General features: G+C 35.1%; 3 protein-coding genes and 1 long non-coding RNA gene across 5 annotated transcripts; 2 read left to right on the plus strand and 2 right to left on the minus strand.

Moving 5' to 3' along the window:
- Nucleotides 1-1,756: 1,756 nt before the first annotated feature.
- APC7 (anaphase-promoting complex subunit 7) lies at nucleotides 1,757-3,930 on the plus strand. Its single transcript, XM_071891368.1, has 2 exons — nucleotides 1,757-3,488; nucleotides 3,553-3,930. Exons 1-2 carry the CDS (start codon nucleotides 2,390-2,392, stop codon nucleotides 3,762-3,764), a joined length of 1,311 nt encoding a protein of 436 aa, XP_071747469.1. The 5' UTR covers nucleotides 1,757-2,389; the 3' UTR covers nucleotides 3,765-3,930.
- A 23-nt stretch (nucleotides 3,931-3,953) lies between these two features.
- LOC121125694 (uncharacterized) lies at nucleotides 3,954-11,924 on the minus strand. 2 transcript variants are annotated; one of them, XM_040720893.2, is made up of 7 exons: nucleotides 11,155-11,924; nucleotides 10,618-10,805; nucleotides 9,659-9,954; nucleotides 9,005-9,388; nucleotides 8,700-8,775; nucleotides 5,206-8,647; nucleotides 3,954-4,236 (listed from the first exon to the last, which is right to left on the minus strand). In XM_040720893.2, the coding sequence occupies exons 1-7, from the start codon at nucleotides 11,702-11,704 to the stop codon at nucleotides 4,073-4,075; spliced, it is 5,100 nt and encodes a 1,699-aa protein (XP_040576827.1). In that variant the 5' UTR covers nucleotides 11,705-11,924; the 3' UTR covers nucleotides 3,954-4,072. The 2 variants fall into 2 exon arrangements, with proteins under 2 accessions (XP_040576827.1, XP_040576828.1); XM_040720894.2 differs by lacking the exon at nucleotides 9,005-9,388.
- A 906-nt stretch (nucleotides 11,925-12,830) lies between these two features.
- Nucleotides 12,831-16,324, minus strand: LOC121125696 (uncharacterized). The gene is made up of 2 exons (XM_040720895.2): nucleotides 15,796-16,324; nucleotides 12,831-15,725 (listed from the first exon to the last, which is right to left on the minus strand). Exons 1-2 carry the CDS (start codon nucleotides 16,067-16,069, stop codon nucleotides 12,910-12,912), a joined length of 3,090 nt encoding a protein of 1,029 aa, XP_040576829.1. The 5' UTR covers nucleotides 16,070-16,324; the 3' UTR covers nucleotides 12,831-12,909.
- A 657-nt stretch (nucleotides 16,325-16,981) lies between these two features.
- On the plus strand, nucleotides 16,982-17,672 carry LOC121125341 (uncharacterized). Its single transcript, XR_011782011.1, has 4 exons — nucleotides 16,982-17,110; nucleotides 17,171-17,225; nucleotides 17,284-17,392; nucleotides 17,453-17,672. It is a non-coding gene; the product is annotated as an uncharacterized lncRNA (long non-coding RNA).
- The last annotated feature ends 1,130 nt before the right edge of the window (nucleotides 17,673-18,802 follow it).

Here is an 18,802-nt window from a genome sequence, read left to right on the forward strand (position 1 = left end):
TGACTTAAGTATAAATCTATAACAGTAGTAGGCACTGCATTGTGACTAATCCTAATTTAATTATGATAAAACAGTCCAACCCGTATTAAGGGGTCAAGTAGGGGAAACTGAAAAAGGGGCTGTTTAATAATGGAGGTGACCTCTTAAACCAAGTTTGTTATTTTGTAACAATTATAAATTTGAAGAATGGATATAGCCGCTTAGTGCGGTGACAGGCTTGAAACAGATGGCCGTCAGACCTGGTTTGACTGTATTTACATGCGCCGATGTCTTATATATTATTGTATTTCTAATACAATCAATCCTTCAAACTATATACTACTCGTAATTCCAGAGAGGGTAACATTATCAAGAACTCTAACGAGGTGAATTAAACAAATATCAAGTTATTTTTCTATGTTAAAAATATAATCTAAGGATACTATATTCTATAAATACATTGACATACATTTTGCTAGTCAAAAGTGAATATTCAATTTTGACATAAATTGAACACTTTAAACATGACTTGAATTCGATGTCTTTATCAACGACTTAAAGTTGAGAACAGTTTACTTAAAAAATATGTTTTCAACGTTCAAAAACATTATTTTTGGACTGTGCAGTCCTTCTAAGCTGGTTAATATCGGGTATACTGTTGGTAAATGGATAATCATTTGTCTCAAAATAACATTGATATGTTCGAATTACGTGAAAATATCTTTAAAAATCAAGTATAATTAGATTAACAAAACCTATTATTAGAACCAAAGGGCCAGTAATTAATGTAATCTAGGTATTATTAACAAATAAATAAAAACTTTAATAATTTATGAATAATATCTCAAATACAAACACGAAAAAACCTAAACCTAAATTTCATTAAAAAGTAAATAGATTGAGGTTGCGCGAAAAATGGAAGAAATATGTTTCAATTATAGATTTAACCTGATTGGATATCCCAGATTTTACGAATAATGCGATATCGGCTCTGTGAGTCGGTCCAGGATTTCTGGTCCAATCCACAGATTAAAAATAATAAAAAGATTATACTGTTAGTCAGTGAGAGTTTTTTTGGGGGCACTTGCCCAAGACTTAAATGTAAACAATAGGGCTGTAAGAGAGACCGAGATCCCATAGCTTCAAAGAATAATTCATTATTTAATTAACCTTAAATTAACAATAATCATCAATAATTCTCTTGAACTCTATCTATCTAAATATTATGTATACAAAATCAAACATAATAAAGTTTTGCAGATCAAATAAATTTAGTAAGTTTTAATTATAACTATTATAGATGTCGGAACAGCGCAGTGTTGACGGTTAGAGTACTATTAACAAACACTCATTTTCTGACTACTTTCATAGTATTCATAAGAATATTTGGAATGGAAGTATTTCATTCATATGAAGTAAAATGACTTAATATGGTTTGGGTATACAAATATGTACATTCAAATTGGTACTTGCATTTACAAGACGTCAATTTATAATTATATTAAATGAATATTAGCATTGAAAGAAATGGTAAGGTATAACAACTGTCTCTTCAATTTGTATCTTACTATTTTAACTGAATTGATTGAAATAGGAAAGTAGCTTTTTTTATTATGTTTAGCTTCATACTAGACATTATAATTATGCAATAAACTTCATAATATCTAATTTATCAAACATCACAGATGTATGTAATTTGAAAAAGTATAAGTAATTATTGTAACAACAAGTAGAATAACGCCCATTTTTTAACAACCTTATGTTTGTTTTGATTGTTATGCATTTGAGCCTTCATTGAATTTAAAACAGAAAGAAAGAAGCTCAAGTCCATATAGAAGATGTACGATCAGATTCGGGCCTTGCATGAGGCCAAATTGTGGACAAATTTGTCGACTCTGGGTAGTTTACTCCTTCCTACATGTACTCACTCCGAAGAATTCATCACTCCGCGTCAGGACATCGAGATTCAGCTCATGTTTGCAGATGCTTTTCTGGAGAACAAAGAGTATCGAAGAGCCGAAAAGGAACGTGATACTTTTGTCTTTCAAATCACTTTTTTTTTTTTAATTTAAAATGATTTTAAAATCATTTATACTATTCGTATTTTGTGTGTGGTTTAATTTAGAAAGAAAACGGAGCTTAATTTTTTTCTAAAGTGACTTGAAAGATGTTTTTTGCCGAAATGAGAATAGCTTAATTTTTTCAGACGTACAAAGAGGCTCTTCAGTGTAAGAAGCACTATCTGAAGCTGAAAGGGGGTGTTGGCGTTGGCGGGGAAGAGGATCTTCTCCTTTCAGACGTGAACATCAAGTACAAGATCTATGTGTGCCAATTGAAGACATCTCAACCTCCTGCAGCTTTTAGTACTCTTCAATCCATTCCTGCAAAACAAAGAAGTCCTCGAGTGAACATGGCTCTTGGGCAACTCTATTACCACGCAGGAATGGAACGACCCGCCATTGCATGCTACAAAGAAGTGCTCAAAGCTTGCCCATTAGCCATTGAAGCTGCTCAAATCCTTATGCATCTTGGTGTTAAAGCCAAGGAAATTAACTCATTAACATTAGATTTAAATGGTTCGTCGCATAATGGATTGGATTGGTATGGTCAATGGGTTCAGGCTTCAGCCCAGAGTGCAAATAGGGACTATAAGAATGCTATATCTATGTTTAAGAGCATCGAAGAAAATTATCATCCCTTTCGGGACAATGTTAGTTTGCTCGTAGAAATGGGAAAAGCGCAGTTTTATAATGGGGATTTCACGGGTGCAATGCTTACTTTGTCCAGAGCTCACAAAATTGAACCTTTTCATCTTCAAGGAATGGACATTCTAGCTTCTCTTCTTGCTACAGACAAAAAAACCAAGGAACTAGAAGTATTTTCTAAAAAACTCTTAAGCGTCTCTGAGGATTTACCTGAGCCTTGGACAGCCATGGGCTACTATAGTTACCTCAACAAAAAGAGTCATCGTGCTGTTTACTTTGCGCATAAGGCATGCATGATCCAGAGTCGTAGTATTGAAGCCCTTCTCCTAAAAGGCAATTTATTATTAGATCTTAAAAAAGTTCAAGATGCAATGAATCATTTTCGCGAAGCAATACAACTTGCTCCTTATCGATTTGAGTGTCACAAAGGGCTAGTGGAGTGTTACCTAGGGCAATCTAGATATAGAGAGGCTGTTACTCTAGCAGCGGCGGCCAATTTACAACTAAATAGATCTGCTCGTAGTCTCACACTCTATGCATCCGTTGTAATGAATGACCCCCTGCAAATATCAATATCAAAGCCTAAACAACTCCTCGAAAGAGCCTTAGAGGCGGATCCTTGTTACCTTCCTGCAGTATATCTCCTTGCTGAGCTTCTAGAGCAAGAAATGAACTTTGACGAGGCTATTACCTTGCTCCGCAAACAACTTACTCTACAAACCACATGCAAACTCCATCAAATGTTGGCTGATCTCCTTGCTAAAACAAATGAAGAAGAAAAGGCCATGGAACACTACGGAATTGGTAAGTAGGAGTCATTACTACTCATTAATTATTATTAATCCCCTGACTATTACTATTCATGAAGCCCTCAATTTGGACCCTAAGAATTTGCCGGCTCAAGAAGGACTACAGAAAATTGAGCAATCCACAGACACACCCCTAGATACCACTTATGATTTAGAAATGGAAGAAATAAATGCAGACGATCATGAACTAGAAGAAAGTGAGGCTGAAGCAGTATGGTCCGACGGAGATCTCAACTTGACATCAGGGCCTTCTGCAAGAGGACTCAATTAATAGAATGCGGCATGCATATATATGTATTACCCAATGACGATTAAGAAGAACAATAAATTGAATTATAACCCCCCATATTTTAACAGTTTATCATATAAAATAATATCGTATTTGTTTTTATATATGTACGTCCTGAATTAAAATAAAGGACTAAGTAACCCGGGAATGAATTGATAATTAATAATAATGTTAGCATTCTCACTAAATGATTTCTTAGTGTTTATATATTTGTTTTTCACAACCAACGTATTACATACATATTTTTCTTTCTTAATAGTATGTCTTGAAGAATATAGAGAACATTTGCTTCATTTCTTCTTAAAAGCGATATTTTTAACGTCAAAGTTAACTTTGGTCTTCTGTTGAAGGGGAACGGAATTGAAGCAAAATCTCTTGAACGCCTCTATTTCTCTTTCATCGTCATCAATCTCACCGTTTTCTAAATCAATGTCCTTTGGTGCAAAGATACTATCTATAAATATATTAACACATTAATTAGTTAGATGTAAGGGAAGGAAAGGATTGCACTTGTGAAGGGAATATCAACCTTTGTAGTGTGCTACGAATTATTTATACCTCGAGACAAATAAAAATGAACTGTATAATCCGAAATTTTGCTTTTGTGGAGTACAATATGCTTTAGAGAACAATCTTTTTTTCTTATATAACTAGATGATTTTATGTTATAATTTCTCTTGAGAGATCTAAATAAAAGAAACAAGTAAACAAAATATTTACATCATTTCTGTAGTTGCTTCTAAATCGCATAAAATAATGCCTTCAAGGAACAAAAATGTACCTTTTTTTTTAAAAAGTATCATACTTTCCTCATTTATGATCACAATGATAAAAAATCATAAGTCTGTCGTGTAGCAATACTAAATTAATATTTTTAATGTTAGAAAAGATGTGTTCAAGGTTTACAGAGAGTATATATGAAATATTCCTCACTGTATGCTAGTAAAAAAAGCAGATATTTAAGGTTATAAACATCATTACCCCGTTTTTCCGAGGTAAAAGCAATCAAAAGCACACTACCACAATCCATGAGCAAAACTGTGACGGAATGGTGTTAGGGGCGTCCACAGGATTATATTTTTGGGGGAGCTTGTTTATTGGAATATCTTTTTTTTAAATCAAAGTATTCCTTTTTCTCGGAAAAAAATTTCAAAAATCCATAGCTATTCACAAAAAATGGATTTCTTTTGGAATTTTGTGAAAAAATTTCAAAAATCCAGAGCTATTTACAAGAAATTAATTTTTTCTGGAAAATTTTCAAAAATTCAAATATTAATTTTTGGGATTTTTTTAAAATTCAAGTTATTGACAGTATTTCATTTCTTTTTTAAGAAAGATTTTTTTTTTTTTTTTTTTGAAATTTTAATACTGCAGACGCCACTTGGTGTAGTGATTAATTAGGAAATGATGTCAAAGAACTCACTGATTTCGTCAATATTCTCTCCTATACTATTTTTCTTCTTCGACTTCCTGCTCTTTTTCTTTTGGCCTAGTGTGTCCTCTGCATCCGATGTAACTTGGTTGTTACCGTGATGGTGGTGTCCATTCGATAATATTTCCTCACTGCTAGATAATAAATGACCATTGACCGGGTTCGTCGTGGACATATTAGCATTATTCTTTAGTAGAACAACCTTTGCGTGGTTTTCCTTGCCTCCTTTATTTTTTGACTTTTTATTACTACTACTAATATTGTTGTTGCTGTTGGATTGAGCACTACTACTTGTTGAGTTGTTGTTATTAGAGTTTCCATTGAGTTTCGCAGGGATTGAGTCAGGTGTTGCACCAGTGCCAGGGACTGGAGTAATGACAACTTGACCATTGATATTCTTAATAAGAACTTGAGGGCCACTGCTACTGCTAATATTGTCTTCATGGTTGGATGAAGCAGAAGTAGTAGTCGGAGGAGGCATTTCAGGCTGAAGGAATCCAGGAAAGTTGTTATTTACTAAAGTCTGAGGCTGTTGCATGGGAGGGATAACTACTGATGGAGATGAAGAGAGATTGTTCGAGTTATTGGCGGATGATTTTTTATTCTTCTTTTTACTACTCTTTTTATTGTTCTTTTCAGCCTCTTCCTCTTCTCTGGTAGTTAAGGTACTTGTATCCACGACAATCACATTGGGGCCATTAAGACTAGGAGGCATACCAGCCATAGCAGAATATCCAACTGGTGTACCATTAGGAGTTGGTATAAGACCACCGGGGAACATTGGAGGGGGTACCATCATGGAGGATGCGGATGGAGCTGCTGCGGCTACGACTTGTTCTTGTGGCTTATCTTGTTTACTCGGATAATACTTTCTCTCAGGGACAGGGCCTTCTATTCTCGTAATGGATATGCCAGGGGGAAGATTTAAATTATCTAAATCCAATTTCCCTTCAGGTGTTGTAGGAAGTCCCTTCAATGCTGAAGTCGAGACAGATTTTTGAGGCGCATAATTCTCAGTGGCAGTAAAAGTATTGACTGGAGAAGAGGAACGGAGTTCCTCAACAGACTTAAATTGCTTTCGTAATTTCTTTCTTTGTTTTTTGGACAACTGTAAATTTGCTCCGCCATCCCCTGAAGAAGTTTTCAATGCTTTGGCACCAGGGATTAGATCCACGGGTGCATGTTGAGATTTATGTACTTGGCCATTTATTAAAGTATAGAGTAGCTTTGAACTCCCATTTATTTCTTTAGTTTTTTCACCCACTATTGGGGGTTTGGTAGATATTGTTACAGTTGACTCCCCATCACCAGTATGAACTCTTTTAATGGTAACCATGGGTTGATTCGAAGAAAGTTTAGAAGAGGGGATTGATGGCTTAAACATCATTCCGTTATTAGCAAAGGCCATAGATGCTGTAGAAAGGGCAGGAGGAGAGGATGGAACTCCATTATTCATCACAGAGGAAGAAGATGTACAAGGGTCTTCTACGGTAGAAAACTCAACTCCGCCATTAGGAGTACGAGTTATTCGAACCTGTTTACTCCCGCCGCTTTTTGAGGAATTTGAAGTAGAAGATGATGCGGATGAAGCGGTGGTGGTACTTATTGAAGCAGCAGTCAGGGCTTGCTTAAGATTAAAAGATGAATTACTCTGAGAAGAGGAGGAGGAGGGAACGACGACGTTCTTTGAAGAAGTTCTTTGGTGTTGTAGCAAAAGAGATCTTTGAGTTTCTTCTAATTGCTGTTGTTGAATAATTTTCAATTGTTCAACTTCCCTTAAATGTTGGGCTTTAAGTTCTTCTAATCTTTGAGCAGCATCCATTTGGAAATCAGGTTTGGAAGGAGGAGCAGCATGTGGTAGCGGTGCTTGGTGGAGTGGAGCAGGAAGTCCCTTCGCCGCTGCCTTTTTCGCTTTTTGTTTTTCTTTCTTTGTACGTTTTTTGAGGATTTGATGAGCACGCTCCTTATCTCGACGTTGTTCCTCTTCTCTGAGCCTTCGTTCCTCCTCTTCTTTTTGTTTTACGATTCTTTCTTCCTCTTCCCTTCGCCTCAGTTCCTCAAGACGTTGTTGTCTTTGGCGATCCTTTTTGGCTCTTTTCTTTTCGTTTGTGGTCTTTAAATTCCCTTCAATATACTCTAGAAGCTCTTCAACGTCCTTCGTTTTCAAATCATTTAAATTAGGCTGAGATGCTGACTTAGAGACTCGAGATTTAGCTTGCTGTGAAGAAGTTTGGACATGTTGTTGTTGTTGTTGTTGTTTGACATTCATATTATTAATGCTGGATTTGTGCTGTTGTTGTTTATTTTCTTGGAGTAGCGTGGATTTGTCGGAAATCTTGCTAGTTGACGCTGATGTAGAAATAGGTATAGGTAGTACTGGCTGAATATCATTGGCCTTACTAGAGTGATGATGCAGATGATGGTGGTGATGATGATGAGGCTGTTGTGGGGGTGGGGGCGCGGGTTGCACCGGCTGCGGCGGTTGTTGTAATTTTTCTTTATTTTCAATTACTGATTTAGCCTTTACTTGTTGCTGCTGTTGTTTGCACTTCTTCTTTTTGTTTAGCAAAAGACGAAGTCGCTCTCGCATTTCAGGATAGTTACGACTAACAGGAGCAACTGAAGCCCCACCATGTCCAAATACTTCACAGTAGCAACATGAGCAATGCTTTGAATCAGCAGACGCTGAAGAAGAAGAACATGTATCCTCATCTTCCGTTAGATCTTCTTCGTCTTCCAAGGGTGGTGGGGGGACTTTACCTTTACGAACAGCACTCGCAGAGGGTGCTGGGGGCATTTTCTTATGCCCACAGTAGTGTTGTTGCAAAAGTTTATTAATTTCTCGAGAATTTCCATGATTGGCGGAACATACTTTTCTTTTGGAGGCGGCAGGAGCAGTTGCTGTTGAGCTGCTACTGCTACAACTACTACTTGCTGAAGAAGAAGTGTTTATCATCTTAGACTCTGATGCACAAACACTAGTGGACTGCGAAGAGGACACACATGAAGAGGAGGAGGTAGTCGTAATGACAATATTTGTCGATGGGGAGGCGGCGTCCACTCCCATGTTCAAAGAACTACTCTGTATCAATGGCACTGGCTCAGTTGAATCCTCTAAAGACAACTTACTATCTCCATTAACAATCTGGCTATTGATACTACTACTACTACTACTACAACTACTGCTGTCATGAGTAAGAAGTGGTGCTTGAGCCTCAGCATTCTCTAAGGGAACACAGGTTTGGTTGCTCGAAGAATAAGAACTTGTAGATGAGGTTTTTGTGGTTGTTATAGTTAGCGTAGTATTGGATAAATCAGAGCTCCCATGAATATGTGGGTACAAATCTAGGTTTGAAGCAACACCCGTGTTTGCTGGAACATTAGGTGGGCTATTTGGTGGTGTATCTGTAATGGCACATTTTGATAGAGTTTGCTGAAAAAGAAAAGAATGATATTAATTATAATAATTAAAATGAATCTCTTACTGATATGGAAGCCAGTGAGGCACATGCATGACATTCGCAATCCTCATTTTCCTTCGACCCCTCAGTATTTTCATCACTATAACAAAAGAGGGATAATTTTAATTAGAGCTTATCAATAAATCCTAATTCATGACTTCTTCTAATGAATAACTATGAATAATTTTGTGAGTAACAAATACCAAATGATAAAAAGTTAATAGTATTAATGAGGGGCAACACTCTTTTTAAAACATGTTAGATATTCGATAAGAAGGGAAGTACATAGTGGCACCACCACATCTGACGGAATTCTATTCAACACTCACGGGGTGGGAAATTTAGGTGGGGAAGTGCATTGACCATTTGGAGAGGGATCTTTCTCAAACTCAATGACGTCTTCATCATCAGATGTATCCTCGTGAAATAAAAGACCATACTGAATCAGTTGGGCCATACTATTGCAGTCCTCTGTAGAGAGACCAAAAGGAGACATCATTTCAGACTCACTCCTTCTTCCATCTTCTTCTTCAATTGTAGTAGCACCGGCATTGTTACGTGGAAATGGCAAAGAAAATAATGATGGAGAGTCTAAGCGCAACATTCGACGCATATCCTTCTCTATTTCAGGCGGAATTCCATCCACACCAAGATCTTCAATACCATTAAGAAGATGATTAAATGACTCACTCATAACAGAAATGGATTCCTCACTAAGAAATGCAATTTGTCAAAGACTTATCATCATTTTCCAAACAGAGAAGTACTTCATTATTTTATTTATTTACTTTTTTTTAATTGAAAAAACATAAATAATAACACCAATTGTACTTGTTTTTAAATATTTTCTAAATAATTGTAGAGCAATTTATATAAGGCAAAAAAAAAAAAAAAAAAAAAAAAAAATGCTAAACGTCCTATCCTTTCCTCTCATTATATGTATGTAGATACCTATAACAAATTATCAACATTAATTAATATACCTTTTCTCATCAGACTGAGATGCATCTGAACTTTGACCATTATCTTGATCAGCACCCTCCTCTTTTAATTGTTTGTCAATGGCTTTCCGCTGCATTTTAAATTTTTCCCAATCTTCTTTAAGCATCCTTTGTTTTTCCATTAACAAAACCTGTTCTTTATTATAATTAGCAATTAAAGGCTCAGATATTTTCCAAAACGCGCCGATTTTTTCCATTTCTACATCAAAGTCCAAATAACTTCGTACTAATTCGGTATATCGCGCTTCATGCTCTTTATCCGGATAAAGGGATCGGAGCTAGGGTATCAAAGTAAAGCATTCAATAAATAGTATTACTTTATTTCAAGTTATTAGACATAAGGGCTCATACATATATGAAGTCATCCAGAGAAAGGGTCGACAAAATTGACGAAATCTGACTTGATTCATGATTAAGAGGGGAGTGTGTGTTATCTAAACCTTTTATGTACCATGGACAGGTTTCATCATTAAAAAAAATCGCAGACCGGCATTCACATTATTTATCTTTAATGGCGTAATTGCTCTATTTGGAATGTGGGGACCGTTGACACCAGGGGGGGGGATACCCCCCAAGTTTTTCTAGATTATATATTTTTTAAGTTTATATTATACGCAATTATTAGAAAAAAATTAACTCTACCCCATATAAAGCACAGTGTCGACAGCCCCGAAATGCAAATCTGGTGTTATGAAATAGGCACAGACGCATTCATTAATCTTTTAATTATTCTGGGATATATTGTAATTGTTAAAATATATCATAACAAAATCTTGTTTTCTATAATTGATTTTTTCTCTAAAAAAAATCAATTGAAAGAAGGGGTAATGGACGTTCTCATTTATTTTCTTCTGTTTCTGGACAAAAAAAATAAATAAATAAGAGAAGGGAGGTTAAAACCATGGATATTTATGTATGTATGACCCCTAATATTATCATACCTGAGATATGAAAATTGGCAAATTATTTTGTATGAGTGGATCCGTATAAATGATGGATTGATAGAGATGTTTATTCATTAATTCCCAAGTAAGACCAAATATTCGTAAATGTCCCATTTCAAGTTCCTGTAAAGCGGGACTTATATAGGCAGCTGCGGTACATATTTTCTCATAACCATCAAGTAGACCTATAGTTTAGGAAGAGGTTACGTTAGTTAAAACTCGAATTTAGGAATTTATATAAAATGTGAAACATCCAACAACCCTCATTCAGTCATTTAAAACAAGAGCTCTTGATTGAGTAATTTACATTCAAAGATGAATAGACATGTCGTTGTTTCAGATCTAAAAGGCTTTAAACGGATATTTTGAATCCAAATATTTGCCTCAAGACAATGTATATTTAAAAAAAAAAGAAAAAAGTAAATGGAGTTGGATCGATCCTGTGAGCGAAGTGAAGTTAGGGTGATTAGGGTCATCTGGATGAATGACTGAATGGAATGTTGAGTAAGAGAATGAGAGAGACTGGGCAATTACTCTGAATGAAGTCTTGAGCCAATGATGGATTTTTGGCTTGTTTTTGAAGGAGCTCAATGAGTTGTAGCTTAAGGTCAATGACAAATTCCCGAATGCCGGACTCGAGTCGTACAAAGAGCTGATGCGGATCCTTCCAAGTGAGCTGAGCCACTTTATCTTGGAGAGGTGTCAAATCAGGTTTGTCATGTGAATTGGCTCCTGAGAGGATATTGGAATAGATGGCGGCGATGCCATCCTTGAGCTCGGACCAAGTGGCTCTCAAACCCACTTCTTCTTTATGGCTTTGGACTTCACAGCAGTGTCTTAATTGGGATTCTTGGAGGATATCTTTGAACTGCTCAAACTTGGAGCGGGGCTGGAAGAGTTTGATGCGCTGTTTGGGTGGGAGCATGGAGGAGGACGAGGAGGAGTTGGAACAAGAATTATCGGCGAGTCGCAGTCGCAACAGTTCTTCTAAAAGCTTATCCTGCATCATCCCATCCTCCTCACAGTCCACAGAATTCATCTCTTTCCCACTCCTTGCGCCGCTACACTCCTCTTCCACAGACATTCTAGTGGACTTCTTTCTTTCTTTCTCTAGAGACAATCGTCTTGGATCCAAAGCACTAGTACTTATTAACTTATTACTTATTAGGGTTCATCTATCAAGTCAGACTCAAGTCGTTTCTTCCTCTTTTCCTTCTTTTCCTTCCTAGCTCTTTCCCTCGACCTACTCCTCTCTCTCTCTCTCTCACTCCCTCTCCCTCCTTCTATCCTCTCTTTCTCTCTCTACACCTCTCTTTTCTTTTTCTTTTTTTCCTGGATTCTTTTCATTTTTAGGGGTAGGCGCTCACAGTACCAAATCAAAGGGGCGGAAATATACGGCCAAAACTCATCATTACCAACTATCATAATAACTACATACATAGACTAATATTATATAACTCATCAGCAAATAGCGCATGCAGACCAAAAATAGGTCTTATTTTATATCATGGATTTACATGTCGTGTACAAATAACAACACTTTTTAATCATTAGTCATTTGTTATTAGGTTTATACAGGCAATATAACTGTGGTACAGAAAATATGTCACTTATTAATTAGTAATTTTCATTTTTTAAGTCATTCATTACATCAATACTCAATTACTGCATTCCCCTCATGACAATTGTTTTTGGTAGCAAATTAAACAATGAGCTTATAATGAATGATTTGAAATGAAGAATTTACAGCATTTTTGTTCAGAATAATACCAAAATTGAATATTTCATGGATGGTGGATATTTATATTACTTTTTAAAAAATGAAAATGACTCATTGATAAGACGTATTCCATGGCACAGGAACAAAGGACTGTAATATTGTACTGTATATTGGCTGTAAATGCATAATAACCAATTAGTTTTAATAGATCAAAATGAAATGATAGTATCAATTAGTATTGAAAGACTGATATTGTAATGAAATATGGAGACTTGTAGAAAATCGTAACTTGTACACGACATATATACATAAAAGTAAACCCGATCATTGAGAAAATTTACATAATTGTAGGTACTATGTACCGCATATTACTTGATATTATATTGTATAGAGTTCAAGAAACGATATCATGTTTCAGGTAAAGTTCCAAGAGGTAAAATGATGAATGGAAACAATTCGTTTTAACTTTGTTAAATAATTATAATAATTATTAATAAATAAGGATATATATATATTTTTTTTTTTTTCTTTTTCACTGACTAAGATTAGGAGAAGAGACACTCTATAATTTAGCTAGTGGCAACAATAAACTTGGATTCAATATCTTCACCCAGGTCAAATGATGAAATATTAGGTAAGATATGGGACATAAACCTTTTATGGATAGAATCAGCAGACTTATGACGGAGTGTTCTGTCGGATTCAATCCTCTTCCATATCAAATTACCACTTAATGCCCCATAACAATGTCTTTTTACAATCCAATTAACAATTTTAAGGTCGTCTGATTTGGAAAAGGGTTGTCTATGTTTCTTCCGTTTTTTGCTAAGCTTCAAAGCACATAGTCGCTTTTTGATGGAGCTTATACTCCGTCCTGGTAAAGCTTTCGATTTATATAACTGTTTGATATCAGATCCACTTATATGTCCTTTTCCTAACAGCTCCAATAGAATTGCATCTTCTTCCACAGTGAACGAATCTTCAGAAGATTCTTTTTTTTGTATAGGAAAAACAGTGTCAAAATCCAATGTCTCAGTTTCTGCCTTCTTTTTAATTTTTAAAGCCTTTTTTCTCTCTCGATGTTTCTGATGAGAGTCTATATGAGGCCTTTGAGCGTTTCTTAATTTCATACTACAAACAGAGTTCCCTGATGTATCCGAGTTGTCAGAAGGGTGGTACTCCTCATTTTCTTCTTCCGATGATAAATCTTTATTGTCATTAAAGGTCTTTTGAGTAGGATTTTTGTAGGGGAAGACTAGAGATTGAAAATTATTTTTTGATACTCTTGAAGAAACGGTAGCACTTTCAACCGGAGTAAAAGCGATAGGTATAGATTCTTCTTTGCTGGAATATAATTGTCGTTTCCTTGAATTAGATCGGGCTTTGACATTTTTAGAATGTAATACTGCTTTCTTTTTGGTAGCAGGTTTTGTTTGCTTGTAAGGTGGACGTCCCCTACGAGGTTGTCGAGTTGGTTCCTGTGTAAGACTTAAATGATGGGCTAAGCCCGATGATTTATTACTTAGCGGCTGACTTTGTGATATTTGAGCATTATTTCTGTCATGGTTTGATGGAAGAATCACTTCGTCTTCACTAGAATCACTTCTATTAGTATCAGATTCATCAATGTAACTACTTTCTAGGGGTTCGCTATGAATGCCAAATTTTGAAAGTTGTATAGACGACAATCGACGAAGTGCAACTTTAACTATTTTTTTATTTATACATTTTAGTAGGTTCTTATCATAATCCTTCACGAGAACTGTATTTTCATTCATTGGTTCTCCAGTTAGTATAACTTTATGTTCCGTTATAGAGATTTGAGACCCTCCTTCCACCTCATTTGGAACTATATTCATTGTCTCATTGTCCTCCACACAATTTACACCAGTGGAGTATTTGACATTACTTATCATTAAATTTGGACTATTTGGAAAGTTCATAAATAATTGACTTTTATTTTTTGGAAAGGAGTTGGAGAGTGCTGTATTTCCCTCATTCCTTGAATCACCTCCATTTTTTCTACATAGATCATTCGAGGAATCTTCAGTATCACGGGAATTATTACTTTCAGATGAAGAATCAAGGTCTGAAGAATGTTCTTTTTCTTCTGGTTCTTGACTATCATCTTTTTGTCCGGGGTTCCAAGTAGCTAAAAACTTTGTTTGAGACGAATAATTAAGACTCTGCGACATACGAGTTTTAGTAAAGGCTTCGTGCTCCTTTGATTTCAAAGGATCAGTTTGGGATAGTCCCAAAGCTTTAGAAACAGTCACATATACATCACCGACACCACTTCGGCCACCTAGCTGTCCCTTTGCACCATCAATGATTATAGGAATTGAATTTTCATCCTCGTTTCTTTTTGGAGAAATACGATTTTCCTTTAATTCATAATAATTTACAAGGGACATGGACTTTCTTCCTTTATTCGAAGTTGTACTTTCTTTATTCAAACATTGTTCTCTGTCATAATGTAAATTGGATTGTGATCCTTTTTCTAAAAATGCAACAAGTTCTTCAGGGAAGGATCCAAAGTTTGTGGAATTTAAACAATGAGATGGAATATTTTTTGAATTTGTTTTTTCCTGAGTCTCAGTAATGCGAACTTGAGATTCTTTGACAAAATATTTATGTATAGGAGTGGATGAGGCTTTAGGTTTATTCAAACTACATAGCTTGATCCGCTTATTTGATGGGTTAGTAGGTTCTTCTTCTTCTTTGTTGATTGTGTCAAAAGATTCATCAATGCGAGTTTTATCACTGTGAATCAACTTTCGAGGACTTTTTCGTAGAGCTCTGACAGAGTTTTCACTTTTCACATTGGCTTGTCTATGATTTGCAGCATCATTATTACAAGGAACGCTTTTTTTAGGGGTAGAACTTCTTTCTAATACTTCAACTTTAAACGAAGGAGGAACAAAAGCCTTTGAGCCTTTCCAACCTCTCAGGATTTTATTTAAATCCTCTTCACTAAATTGGGGATATGTTTTAACATGGATCCTAGGAAGAATTTGTTTTCTAAAATGTTCCTTTAAAGAAGTGGCTGCTCTCAATCCTGAACATACTCCATCGGCTTCCATTTCTCTCCAAGTGTTGATATCTTTAAGTTTATTGTGTTTCCCGTGACTGATGATGAATTTGAGAATATCAACTTGTTCATCATGGGAATAGGGTCTATTGATTTTACGATTTTTGGAAGACGCAGAGGGAGTGAGGACAGCTTTGTCAAAGTTATCTAATTGGCTGCATTCCTCTCCGATATCATTTAGTTTCTTTATATCCATCCAAGTCTTTTCCCCAATGAGAATATCGTAAGGGTCGTATTCCTCGAAAAGAGAGATTCCAAGTCGATAATTGCCGAGATCGGTGCGTAGATTGTTCTCTATAATAAAAGAGGGATAATAACAACTCTAGGACACAGGACGAATATGCAAGACGAGTTTGGGACTTACCCTTGACGCAGTCCAGGATATAAGTCATGTCGAAAATATCCACTTCTTTTTCAAGGGCGATCATTTTCTTATCATGGATCCGGATCCTTTTATGCGTCCCGTCAAATTTACGAGCTTTTTCCAAGACACCTCCACCTGATTCGATCATTTTCCGTATTCGGAAGTATTCCGGGCCTTCATTCATGCAAAAGACGATGGGAGACGCATCGGAGGGATGAGTGAAGAGGGTGAACGGCGCATACCCCTCATGAAACAACGTCTCCATTGACGTCATCTACAATCTCTTCTCCAGTATTAATACTTACTTGAATTCCTTCGCCGCTACCAACACATCCACCAATTAAAAGTATTCCACACTCAGGAACAGATTATCAAATTTCAATTTTGAAATCCCGATCGGATATTATATTACATTAAAATATTATTAAAATTAATATTCCGTCATGAAAATTCAAATTTATCTGCAGATAGCTGCTGTTGCTGCTAGCTAGCTGGCAGCAGCAGCTACTAGTTGTTGCAATACAACAGCAGAACAAGCCTTAAAAGGTGCAGCTGTAGTAAAGTAAAAAGCATTCATTTAAAATCCTTAGCGGGAAATATATAATTTCGAAATTATTAGTAGACTATACAGGGAGTAGTTTTAACTTCAGTACTGGAGTCTGCATTATATTTTACACGCCCTAATATTCAAGAAGTTGTGTTATAATTTTTTACTAAGTGTTTGACTATTTTATTTGTGTGAGAATAATTCTTAATTTATTGTTACCTAATAAAATTTTGCCAGAAAAATTTAAAATGTATAGAATATCATAGATGACTTTCAACGAGAATCATTTTGACTCATAAATGGCAAGATAAACTCCCTTCTTAACATTCTATGGTTGAATATAATAGGTCGTATTCACCGTGACTATTAATATAAATCTACAGAGTAGAAAAATAAGTATTTCATCTCTTGTCGATTTTGTAAATTTGTCTACTTATAAAATTTTTCGATGAAATTGAGGTCTGGAGACTGGACAAGCCACTCCATGACCTTAATGTGCTCTTCTTTTTTAGTCACTTCTTTGTTGCCATGGTCGTAAGTTTTGGGTTATTCCCGTGATAGAAGATCCATTTTCATTTAGATGGCCTCAGTTAAGGAGGATGTCACCCAAGATTTCCCCAAGGATGGCTCATCTTCCCTTCGATTTATTGAATTTGTCATCTCCCCTTCGCAGAGAAACACTCCCAAAACATCATGTTTCCACCCCCATGCTTGACGGTGGGGATTTTTCTTCCTCCTAACACTTTTGTTTTGTTGATATAATCAAATGTACCTCACTGTAAAAGTGGACCTACTATTAAAATTATAAATCATTCTTTTCTTCGTTAGTGGGCAAACTTAAAAAATAAGCAAGCCATCAAATACATCAAATTCTCCTCTTTAGGTCGTTTTTCAATTAGTATCATAATATATAATTGTTTATTAAATATAATACTTAACAGAGACGGATTAACGTCAATGCCATAGTATTTAATTTTCAAAGGCCATTGGATCATGTTTGAGCTGCGTCCAGATTATGATTAGCTATCCATAACGATGTCAAGGAATGTGGTATTGTATTACTTTATGTATTACACTAAATTAATCTTATAAATATTGTTTCAATTCTAGAGCCCAAGAGATTAATTAAATATGGGTGTGATTCAATCATCAACTTCTGAATATTTTTATAATCAACAAAGCAGCTCACCATTTCTTGAAATCAATCGGAGAACCTAACTATTAATCGATATATGTTATGCTATGTGAATATTTATGATAGTTACATGATTAATGAAATTGTATGATTTAAATGAAACTTGTAGAAAAAATTAGATTGTTTACAACTTTACTTGGTATATTTATTTATTTATATATGGAAACTCAATCGAAAATTTTGAATTGAAAGATGGAAGCTTATCAGTTCATTTAGCAAACTAACTTTTATCTGATAAATTCTTTTTTTTCTAGTAGACTGATTTTGGATGTTCATTTCATTTTTAAATAATACAAACAAATAGTACATATCGTACAAGATATTTTTTCTAAAAAGTTATGAAATTTTTGATTATCTTACATTTTGCTGTCATCTTCTCCCGTTTCTGTAATTAAAGTATTTACAGTAACAGCAAATACATGTTTTGGATTCTTAAATGTAAATAATGTGTTTCTTAAAGTATTTATTTGAAAAAATTTCTGTAATATTTGATAAAAATGAATTGCAGTCAAGTACATGCCATCTGTTGGTTTTTTTAGCCCAACTCTCTCTATGGCATCCAAAAATGAATTTAAGATATAATGTGTCCCAGATTCATCAACATAAATAACATCATTTTCTGATGAACAGACCAATTCAACACTACATTTTTGTTGTAAACATTTCATTATGCTAAAGGTTATAAATCCGCTGACGTAAGAAATTACATTTTATATTCTGGTAATTTCATCTAAGTCTGTGAGAGTCTATATGAGAAATCATTCACAAAAATTTTTTTGAATCATCTTCAACGTTTTGTAAAGAAGACTTGAATGGGAAAATTCCTTATAATTAAATTATGGAACTAATGTTTATCTTCAATTAAGACCTAATACATTTTTTTCCCCTCTCTAAAAAATGTCTCCCACTCAAAAATGTAATTACCACCACAATGTTGAGGATACCGTCCGAATCTCCTCTCAATGGGGTCATAATTTATTTTTCTGAGTAATATAAACTTGATTTTTTTATATATGTAGGAGATAAGTCCTAGATCAATCCTTTAACTGTGTAAATTGCAGTTTCAAATATGTCATTGGATAAACTGTTGAGCTTACCAGATATTGCATTCCATTTCAATAAATATTCTTTGAAGGAAATTAGATACTATATTTGTGTTCTTTGATCGTCAGAAATTGGTTTTCTACGGAAATCTCTTAATTTTATATGAAAATGTTTTGATGGAACTTTGCAATTCTTATTTTTATCTTTACCATAATGATATA

This window comes from Lepeophtheirus salmonis, chromosome 10 (genome assembly GCF_016086655.4).
Source record: "Lepeophtheirus salmonis chromosome 10, UVic_Lsal_1.4, whole genome shotgun sequence".
In the NCBI taxonomy this organism is placed as follows: Eukaryota; Metazoa; Arthropoda; class Copepoda; order Siphonostomatoida; family Caligidae; genus Lepeophtheirus; species Lepeophtheirus salmonis.

Excerpts from the sequence above, each read along its gene's own strand:
- LOC121125696 (XM_040720895.2), bottom strand. The coding sequence starts at position 16,069 with ATGACGTCAATGGAGACGTTGTTTCATGAGGGGTATGCGCCGTTCACC. Across the intron at positions 15,726-15,795 it reads TATCCTGGACTGCGTCAAGG|AGAACAATCTACGCACCGAT; the intron begins GTAAGTCCCAAA and ends CTTTTATTATAG.
- LOC121125694 (XM_040720893.2), bottom strand. The coding sequence starts at position 11,704 with ATGTCTGTGGAAGAGGAGTGTAGCGGCGCAAGGAGTGGGAAAGAGATG. Across the intron at positions 10,806-11,154 it reads GGCTCAAGACTTCATTCAGA|GTCTACTTGATGGTTATGAG; the intron begins GTAATTGCCCAG and ends CCTAAACTATAG. Across the intron at positions 9,955-10,617 it reads TGCCAATTTTCATATCTCAG|CTCCGATCCCTTTATCCGGA; the intron begins GTATGATAATAT and ends TTGATACCCTAG.
- APC7 (XM_071891368.1), top strand. The coding sequence starts at position 2,390 with ATGGCTCTTGGGCAACTCTATTACCACGCAGGAATGGAACGACCCGCC. Across the intron at positions 3,489-3,552 it reads CATGGAACACTACGGAATTG|CCCTCAATTTGGACCCTAAG; the intron begins GTAAGTAGGAGT and ends CTATTCATGAAG.